Genomic DNA, 10,479 nt, shown 5'->3' on the forward strand with positions numbered 1-10,479 from the left:
GCTATCGTGAGAACCCCAGCCAGAGTCTGTTCTTTTCATTTGTGTCTCCACACCTAGTTGATTACTCTGACTGTTGTGGAGAAACAGTGAAAAGAGCCATAGCTCTGGTGGCCTGATTTAAGCATTAGGAAGCTATCCTTGTGAGTGCATATATTTGGCCTTAGAACTTCAGTCATCCAACCTTTGATAAGGCACAAAAGGGAGAAATGTGTATTCCTCTAACCCTCATACTGTTCATTCCATTTTCAAAAAAAAAAAAATAATAAATAAATAAATCATAATGTTTTTGCATTCTCGTGTTGTGCATGCTTTTTGTTAATCATTTTATTTTACCTCACTTTAACATGCATCATTCGGTAACATGCTAATTTTAGGGGAAATCATCCAGTATTCACTTGATATCGCGAAGATGGAAGTCAATATAAGATCTGGTGCTACACAACATACTGGGTCCCTCATGTTAAGAAATAAATCTCACCTGAAGACTCACGGTGGAAACTTGACAAGTCTGATAAAGTTGGGCAGAAGGCTAAAAACCATAAAGAGACAAACCTTTAAGAAGAGATATGGTAACCTGTTGAGTCTAATGGAGGTAGAAGTGTCGTCGCCTGCTATCACAGCCTTCGCACAGTATTATGATTCCCCGCTAAGATGCTTCACCTTTCAAGATTTTCAGCTAGCACCAACTATAGAGGAGTTTGAGCACATTCTGGGAATGCCACTTGAGGGTACCACGCCATATCAGCATTTAGAACATCATGCCTCTATCGCGACTATTGCTGCCATAATAAAACTACATCCCAAAGAACTTGAGGACAGGTTGGTAACAAGGAATCAAGTGCGTGGACTGACACAAGGATTTTTGGAGCAGCACTTGCATTATCTAGCAGAAGGGGAAGATTGGGAGACTTTCATGGATGTGTTAGCTCTTACCGTGTATGGCATCGTGTTGTTTCCTAAAGTAGAGAGCTTTGTGGATTATACTGCAATTGATGTTTTCGTGGCAAAAAAGACGAGATCTGAGAATCCCGTAACCGCAGTCCTTGCAGATGTTTATGGGACCATGAGTTTTTGCCACGAGAGAAAAGGGAAGAAAATACTTTGTTGTCTATCGGCGTTGTATGTGTGGATGACTGCGCGTCTATGTAAGGGATTGGGTGATATCAGGTGTCCGTTGGAAGATCCTTCACACCAGGGGCTCAAAGACAACGGAGGGAATGAGTGGGCCCAATTCTTTGCCAGTTTGAATGGAGGAAAAGTAAGATGGCGTCTCCCTTGGCTTGAGACTAAGCCCTCCATCCATTATTGTGGCCCATTTTCCAATGTACCCCTCATAGGTACTCGATATTGCATAAATTATAACCCTATCTTGGTTCAAAGGCAATTCGGACATCCCATGAAAGGGGCACCCTCGCCGAAATACCTTACAACGTTATTCATCTATTATGAGGATGGACACTTCACTGAGATATTGAGGAAAGTCAGAAGTGCTTGGGAGAATGTTATGCGAGCAGAAAAGGATTTACGGTTGGGGGTGATGGACGACAAAATTAATTATCACACCTGGATTTGGGAAAGAGTAAAGGAAGTCAAATTGCCTTTCAAACCGATCGTTCATCAGCTAGCTAACGAAGGGCCATCCCAAGAACTAGAAAGCGATGAGGTGAAGCAATTGAAGATAGAGATGAAAAAACTGAGGGAGCAGAATGATAGGTTGGGGAAAGAATTGCAGACTGCGCGCAACGATTTGGTTGATATCAGGAATGATAAAGAAGAAAAAGCACAGGCCTATGAAGAAATTGTCAAAAGTCAGAAGGCTGAAAGAGTTTATACATTCCGATTGAAACAAGACCTCTTAACCGCGAGCAAAGAGCTGACCATGAGAGTAAAGGAGAAGAACACAGCATTAGAAGAGGGAAAACAATGGAGGCTCCTGTATGAAGAGGCTAAAAGAGATAAGCGAGAGGCTCTGAAGAGACTAAGAGAAGCGCAGGTTCAAGTAGAAAAGGCGGGACATGAGATGAAGGAAATGGCCTTGTCTTTTGAGACAGAGATGAACCAAGAGCGTTGGAAGCTGGCAGAGGCTGAAGAAGAGCATCGCTCCATGATAAAACAGATGGAGGAGTACATTGAAGAGCAAGAGGAATGGTGGAGGTCAATGGAGTTTGGAGAAAGGCATCATGCCTTGGTAAAACAAATGAAAGACCACATCGCGATGCAAGAAGAGGCTGTGAAGCATTGGAAGGGAAGTTTTTCCCAATTGGCTATGTTGGCGAATGGAGCAATTGAAGATATCCCAAAGATGGTGTTGGACGCCGAAGCCACGACCCACTTTTTTAACCCGCCTCCCGAGATAATGCTTTTTATTAATCATTGTAAATGGCTAGTAGGCGAAATGAAGGCCTTCATTGCTCGAGCTAGGAAGTGATTCCTGTCTTGTTAGATTTTCTCTATATATGAAAGACTTAAGATGTTTTGTATGGTATCAACTTGTATCGATTTCCATCATTAACATTATCGTGATCTTATGATTTCCACCTATCATTAGCATGCACCACATTTTTTTTCCTTGTTATTTCTTTCTTCCTTTTTCTTTCCTTTTTGTTTGAAGCATTTCATCTAACTTAAGGTAATAATAAAACAGTAAAAAAAAAACGGCCAACTTTCCACGACATCCCTACAGGACTCGAGCCAATTCAAGGATCATGGAAAGCTGGGAAGAGTCACAAGAATCCATCAAAGCTGAAATGAGTCAGTTGAAGGACCAGGTTGGACAAATCTTGGTTGCCCTTGAAGCCCTGAAGGCTACTGGAGAGTCTTCATCCACGCTGGTAGGCGGGAATGCCCATTTTTATCCCCCGTTTTTCAATGCTACTAGCCAATCGATTCCTTTCCCGTTGTATGGGTTACCCCCGGGATATACTCCTTCCGTAGGAGAATATATCGAAGGGGGGCACGTGTCGTTTCCCATTCCTACAACTATTGATATCCCGCCAGTCACCACTCATGGACCTACCTCTGTGTCAGCTCCCTTGGTAAGTGCTCAAACGAATGAACCGATCACAGTTGAAGGAACACGAGTGACTACGATACCGCACATAATTGTTAACCACGATTCTTCAGCAAGAGCCGCATCACAAACCGCGGCGCGTGCAGGAATCGACATCAGTAACGGTGCTAAAAACAGACTCGAGATTCTGGAGGAAAAAATGAGGGCTATTGAAGGGATGAAAAACTATGGGTTCGGAAATGTTGCAAGACTAAGTTTGGTTCCTGGAGTAAAAATACCGTATAAGTTCAAGGCGCCCGAATTCGAGAAGTACAAAGGTGATACATGCCCTAAGAACCATCTGGCCATGTATTGCAGAAAAATGGCTGCGTACGCATATGACGACCAGTTACTCATCCATGTTTTCCAAGACAGTTTGGTTGGGGTAGCATTAAACTGGTATACTCACTTGGAGCCCTCTCGAATCCATTGTTGGGCAGATCTAGCCGACGCCTTTGTAAAACGGTATATATACAACACGCATGTAGCACCGGACCGTCTGCAATTACAGAATATGGGAAAGAAAGACAATGAGACCTTCAAGGAATATGCCCAACGGTGGAGAGAATTGGCCACGCAAGTGGAGCCGCCTTTGTTTGAAAAAGAAATGGTGGCAATGTTCGTAAATACGCTTCAGCCACCATTTTATGAATATATGGTGGGGAATGTGTCCGCCAATTTCGCTGACGTCGTCATAATTGGCGAGAGGATAGAGATTGGGATGAAGAGCGGGAAGATTGCAAGTGGTCCATCCACGATGGAGAATTCTAAAAAGAAGCCTTCTTTCAATCCAGGAAAGAAAAAAGAGGGAGACGTGCATGCAACATTGGCAATGCCAGTATGGAGAGGTCAAGCTCCTTCTCAAAATTATAGACCATACCTAGGCCAACCTTCATATTCAGCCAATGCGGCTTTCGCTCATCCAATCAGGCCTCAACAACAACAAGGATTCTACCAATCACAACCCGTCACAAGCAACACTTGGAGGACTGGGCCAAGTGCAAATCCAAATCCGAGTGCAGGTCAAGGCGGTTATCCGGGAAGAACCCAGGAAAGAAACTTTGTCCACTTTACCCCCATCCCCATGACTTACACTGAATTATTACCTCACCTCATCAAAAGGGGTCTGGTTGCTGTATGTCCAATGATACCCCTGCAGCCTCCATACCCTAGGGGTTATGATGCAGATGCTAAGTGTAGTTATCATGGGGATGGCACGGGTCACTCAACTGAGAGGTGTATGGCTTTCAAGCGTAAAGTGCAGGCCCTAATTGATGCTGGGTGGCTAAAATTTCAAGAAGATAAACCTAGCATTGATACTAATCCGTTATCCGGATATGGTAATGCCTCGACAAATGCCATTGAAATTAAGAAGCATGAACTGATAAGGGATGCAAGTAAGATCCGAAGTTCCAGGAGGTTTATTTTCAAGGAATTATTAAAGTTGGGGTTTTTAAACGGGGATTATGATTTGGAAAGAGCATGTGGACTCCATCCATGCACAGAACACTCTATCGAGGAATGCGTTGAATTCGAAAGGTTCCTACAAAATCTGCTTGATAGGAATTTGATGCAAGTGTGCTATGAAGACAAGTATGAGGATGTGTTTGCACAAACGGGTATGGAGCCAAATGTAGCTTTGCCGGAGCCGTTGATAATTCGCTTCACTCGAACCACCCCTACACCAGTAATTCAAGGAAGATCACCCTTTGTCATCCATGCACCAGTTCCTTTTCCGTACAAAAGCGATAAAGTTGTCCCTTGGAGGTATGGGACACATGTAGTCGATGAAGGACAGTGCATTGAAAGTCATTCCTCTAGCCAGGATCCAGTTGTTGAAAATATATCAGGCATCGGCGGAATGACGAGGAGTGGTCGAATCTTCACGCCACCAAATTTGACGGGAAGAGAAGCTAGTAATAATGAAACATCAATGGATGCAAATACTAAGGAGCATTTAAAAGGGAAAGGGGTGCAAGTAGAGGAGACCTCTGACAAGGCAGACAAGAAACAAATCTCTGAGGAAGAGGCTTGCGAATTTTTAAAATTCATTCAACAGAGTGAATATAAGGTGGTGGAGCAGTTGAAACGCATGCCTGCTCGGATTTCCTTGTTAGAATTGCTTATGCATTCTACCTCTCATAGAAAGTTATTGATGAAGGTACTCAGTGAGGCTCATGTCGAGCATGGTATTTCGTTGAACAAGTTTGAGGGTATCGTTGGCAACATCATCGCTAATAATTACCTCACCTTTACTGACGAAGAGATACCCACTGAGGGGAGAGGTCATAACAAGGCTCTTCATGTCTCCGTGAAATGTTTAGATCACATTATAGCACGCGTCTTGGTGGACAATGGTTCCTCTCTCAATGTCATGCCAAAATCAACATTGGAAAAGCTACCCTGTGATGGAATGCATATGAAACCAAGCTCTATGATTGTGAGGGCATTTGACGGCAGTAAAAGGGTAGTGATGGGAGAAATTGAATTGCCCGTTCAAGTCGGTCCTTGTGTCTTTCAAGTGACCTTTCAAGTTATGGATATCCTCCCGGCTTATAGTTGTTTGTTGGGTCGCCCGTGGATCCATTCCGCAGGAGTTGTGCCTTCCACACTACACCAAAAGCTGAAATATGTTATGGGAGATAAGTTGGTGATAATATCAGGAGAGGAGGACCTCCTTGTGAGTGGACCATCGTCCACGCGATATATTGAGGCAGCCGAGGAAGCTCTGGAAACAGCTTTTCAATCATTAGAAATTGTGGGAAACACCTATGTTGAGCCATTTTCTATGAACCCACATTTATCATGCACCTCTATCATGGCAGCCAAGGTCATGCTGAAAGAAGGTTATAAGTACGGGAATGGTTTAGGCAAGTATGGACAAGGACGTACATTCCCATTGGAGATGATTGGGAACAAAAATAGATATGGCCTGGGGTATAGACCCAACAAGGAAGATGACAAGAGGTTGATTGAGGAAAGGAAGAAATGCAGTCTGGCTCGAATGGGGAAATGGGAACCAAGGGCAAAGAAAATCCACATTTGTGGTATCAAAGAGAGTTTTCGCAGTGCTGGATGGGTGAACGCTAGCCATATAGCCGCCGTGGAGGATGAAGATAGCTCTGAATGTTCAAGTTTCGTGCGGGCTTGCTCCCCAGCTACACCACTCAACAATTGGGAAACTCTGAGTCTACCTGTGATGCTTAATTTGAATAAAATGTAATAGTTTTAATTAATCCTATGGCTTTCCCGGGGCTTTAGGATTCAAGACTTACGGGTTGATGTTTTGCTCTTGTGCTCAGCGTGATAATCAAATCGTGTTTGTTTGTGTTTATCATCATTTTGCATTCGTCTTCGGTTTTTTTCCTTTTTTATTTATTCTTTTTTTTTTTTTTTTTTTAATTCAAAAAAATGCAGATATGACAATGAAAGTTTTGAAAATAACAATGTCGATATTCCTAATTTTGAGCACCCTATTGATAATACGGAAGATGATTATGAAGATGACCCGGAACCCTCTCCAGAGCTCTTGAGATTAGTGGAACAAGAGTCTAAAGAGATAAAACCCCATCAGGAGGATGTTGAAGTACTCAACTTGGGAGAGGAAGGAGAGATAAAGGAAGTAAAAGTCGGTACTAGCATGAAAAAGGAAGTAAGGGAAGGGCTGCGGGCCCTACTGAAGGAGTTTAAGGATGTTTTCGCTTGGTCTTACAAAGACATGCCAGGATTGGATACCGATATTGTGCAACACAAACTCCCACTTAAGCAGGAATGCCTTCCAGTCAAGCAAAGACTAAGAAGAATGAAACCAGAAATGTCATTGAAAATTAAGGAAGAGGTACAGAAGCAATTCGACGCAGGATTTCTGGCTGTGGCTAAATACCCACAATGGGTGGCAAATATTGTACCAGTGCCTAAGAAAGATGGGAAGGTTCGAATGTGTGTCGACTATCGTGATTTGAATCGTGCAAGTCCGAAGGATAACTTCCCGTTACCACACATCGACACTTTAGTTGACAATACAGCCAAGTACTCACTATTTTCGTTCATGGATGGTTTCTCGGGGTATAATCAGATTAAGATGGCGCCTGAGGACATGGAAAAGACGACCTTCATCACGTTGTGGGGGACCTTTTGTTATAAGGTAATGTCTTTCGGGCTCAAGAATGCCGGGGCAACATATCAAAGGGCGATGGTGACACTTTTTCATGATATGATGCACAAGGAGATCGAGGTTTATGTGGATGATATGATTGCAAAGTCTGAATCAGAAGAAGAACATGTCCTCAACTTAAAGAAATTATTTGAGAGATTGAGAAAGTATAAACTCAGGTTAAACCCTGCCAAATGCACATTTGGAGTAAAATCCGGGAAGTTGTTGGGCTTCGTGGTTAGCCAAAAGGGGATAGAAGTAGATCCTGACAAAGTGCGAGCGATATCAGAAATGCCTGCGCCTAGCACAGAGAAGGAGGTTCGCGGTTTTCTGGGTAGATTGAACTACATTGCTAGATTCATCTCCCAATTAACCGCTACCTGCGAACCAATGTTCAAGTTGCTACGAAAGAATCAGGTTATGGTTTGGAACGAGGATTGTCAAGCCGCTTTTGAAAGAATCAAACAATACCTGAAAGACCCACCTGTACTGCGTCCACCCGAGCCAGGAAAACCACTCATTTTGTACTTAACTGTATTGGAAAGGTCAATGGGTTGTGTATTGGGTCAATATGATGAAGCTGGAAAAAGGGAGCATGCGATATATTACTTGAGCAAGAAATTCACAGACTGCGAACAACGATATTCGTCGTTAGAGCGAACTTGTTGTGCATTGGCATGGGCCGCTCATCGCCTAAGGCAATACATGTTGAGTCACTCTACATTGTTGATATCCAAGATGGATCCTATCAAATTTATTTTTGAAAAGCCCGCTCTCACTGGAAGGATAGCTCGGTGGCAGGTGTTATTGTCAGAGTATGACATCATATACGTCACTCAGAAATCCGTCAAAGGTAGTGCATTAGCAGAATACCTGGCGCATCAACCCATCAGTGATTATCAGCCAATGCAACCCGAGTTTCCTGATGAAGATATCATGGCTCTATTCAAAGAAGGCAGGAAATACCGAGACGAAGAAACATGGATATTACTATTTGATGGAGCGTCGAATATGATGGGGCATGGCATAGGGGCAGTACTAATCTCTCCAGAGCAGCAGTATATGCCCATGACATCAAGGCTGTGTTTTGATTGCACGAATAACATTGCAGAATATGAGGCCTGCGCTATGGGTATTCGGGCGGCAATAGAGTTCAAAGTGAAAATTCTGGAAGTATATGGAGATTCAGCTTTAGTCATCAACCAGTTGAAGGAAGAGTGGGAAACAAGAGACGCAAAATTAATCCCTTACCAGGCATACATCAAAGGATTAATGGAGTGTTTCGACATCATCACATTTAACCACATACCACGGGAAGATAACCAGTTAGCAGACGCGTTGGCTACTTTGTCATCCATGTTTGAGGTTGACCCGAATACAGAATTACCAGTGATTGAAATGAAGAGCCATACGGAGCCAGCATATTGCCAGTTCATCAAGGAGGAGGTGGATGGTAAACCTTGGTACTTCGATATCAAGCACTATCTTAAGACCCAAGAATATCCTGAAAAAGCATCTGAAAACGATAAGAGGTCGTTACGAAGGTTGGCTGGTAGCTTTATTTTGAGTGGGGACATTTTATACAAGAGAAATCATGACATGATTCTCCTCAGATGTGTAGATACAAAAGAAGCCGAATTGATATTGAAAGAAGTGCACGAAGGTACGTTCGGCACACACATGAATGGACACTCCATGGCTAGGAAGATCCTGAGAGCTGGTTACTTCTGGTTAACCATGGAAAATGATTGTTGTACACATGTAAGGAGGTGCGAGAAATGTCAGATGCATGCAGACAACATCAATGTATCGCCCACGACTTTGAACGTGTTGTCTGCACCATGGCCGTTTTCAATGTGGGGAATAGATGTTATTGGAGCTATAGAGCCAAAAGCATCAAATGGACACCGTTTCATACTGGTCGCAATCGATTACTTTACCAAGTGGGTCGAAGCCGTTTCTTATGCCAACGTGACTAGAAAGGTGGTGACCAGATTCATAAAAAGGGAGTTGATCTGCAGATATGGGTTGCCTAACAAGATCATCACTGATAATGCCACCAACCTGAACAACCGGATGATGGCAGAGTTATGTGAGGAGTTCAAAATTCATCATCTTAATTCTTCTCCTTATCGTCCAAAAATGAATGGGGCAGTAGAAGCTGCTAATAAGAATATCAAGAAGATCGTGCAAAAGATGGTGGTCACCTATAACGATTGGCATGAAATGCTTCCCTTTGCTTTACATGGATATCGTACTTCAGTACGAACGTCCACTGGTGCCACACCTTTCTCGCTGGTGTATGGGATGGAAGCAGTGCTTCCATTTGAGGTGGAAATCCCATCTCTACGAATTTTATTGGAAACCCAATTGGAGGAAGCTGAGTGGGTTCAAGCTCGGTTTGACCAGCTCAATCTCATCGAAGAGAAGAGACTGACAGCGGTGTGCCACGGGCAATTGTATCAAAGAAGAATGAAAAAGGCTTTCGACAAAAAAGTACATCCAAGGGATTTCCATGAAGGCGAACTGGTGTTAAAGAAGATATTGCCCATACAAAGGGATTTCAGAGGCAAATGGACACCAAATTATGAAGGGCCATTCGTAGTAAAAAGGGCGTTCTCTGGAGGGGCACTTATTCTCACAAGGATGGACGGAGAGGAGTTACCTTTACCGGTCAATTCTGATGCGGTAAAAAAGTTTTACGCATGATGATTCCGAGATAGGGGATGCTACTAAGGGATATTAACACTGTTTTGTGAAAATTTGGTTGTATTCTGTGTTACTTCTTTCAATAAAATTATCCGACTTTTCCATCTTTTGCTCTTCGACACGATTCATATTACACTGAGTTTCAAGGTAAAATAAGGAAAATAATAATAGTTAAAGCATCACGGGTATATTCCATTGAGCACAAACTCGGACCTCAAGGATGTCGTGGAAGAAAAAAATAATAAATAAAATAAAAAAAGAGAGTCATCAAAATTTCAGATTGTGCATTTTTGTTTACGAGTTCTTTGTTCTTCTCCTCCCATTTCTTTGTCTCATATGCATAATGATTTCAAAATTGTGTTCTTCATGCTCATGGCGTTCATTTCATTCGAAGTCTTTTTTCCGTATTTTCTTTGTAAATAATTTTATTTTCTTTTGAACCTGGTTTTCCATCATTTTGTTTAAATTAGAAATTTTGTTAGACTGAAATAAAAAGAAAAAAACCATAAAAATATTTTTCATTTCATCATTGGAGCAGAATTACAGTAAGGTCGGAGATATTTTTGAA

General features: G+C 42.5%; 1 protein-coding gene across 1 annotated transcript; it reads left to right on the forward strand.

Moving 5' to 3' along the window:
- The first annotated feature begins 2,705 nt into the window (after window positions 1-2,705).
- Window positions 2,706-9,911, forward strand: LOC128197476 (uncharacterized). The gene is made up of 2 exons (XM_052879524.1): window positions 2,706-6,268; window positions 6,467-9,911. The coding sequence occupies exons 1-2, from the start codon at window positions 2,706-2,708 to the stop codon at window positions 9,909-9,911; spliced, it is 7,008 nt and encodes a 2,335-aa protein (XP_052735484.1).
- Window positions 9,912-10,479: the final 568 nt, after the last annotated feature.

The sequence above is a fragment of the Vigna angularis genome, chromosome 6 (assembly GCF_016808095.1).
Source record: "Vigna angularis cultivar LongXiaoDou No.4 chromosome 6, ASM1680809v1, whole genome shotgun sequence".
NCBI lineage: Eukaryota > Viridiplantae > Streptophyta > Magnoliopsida > Fabales > Fabaceae > Vigna > Vigna angularis.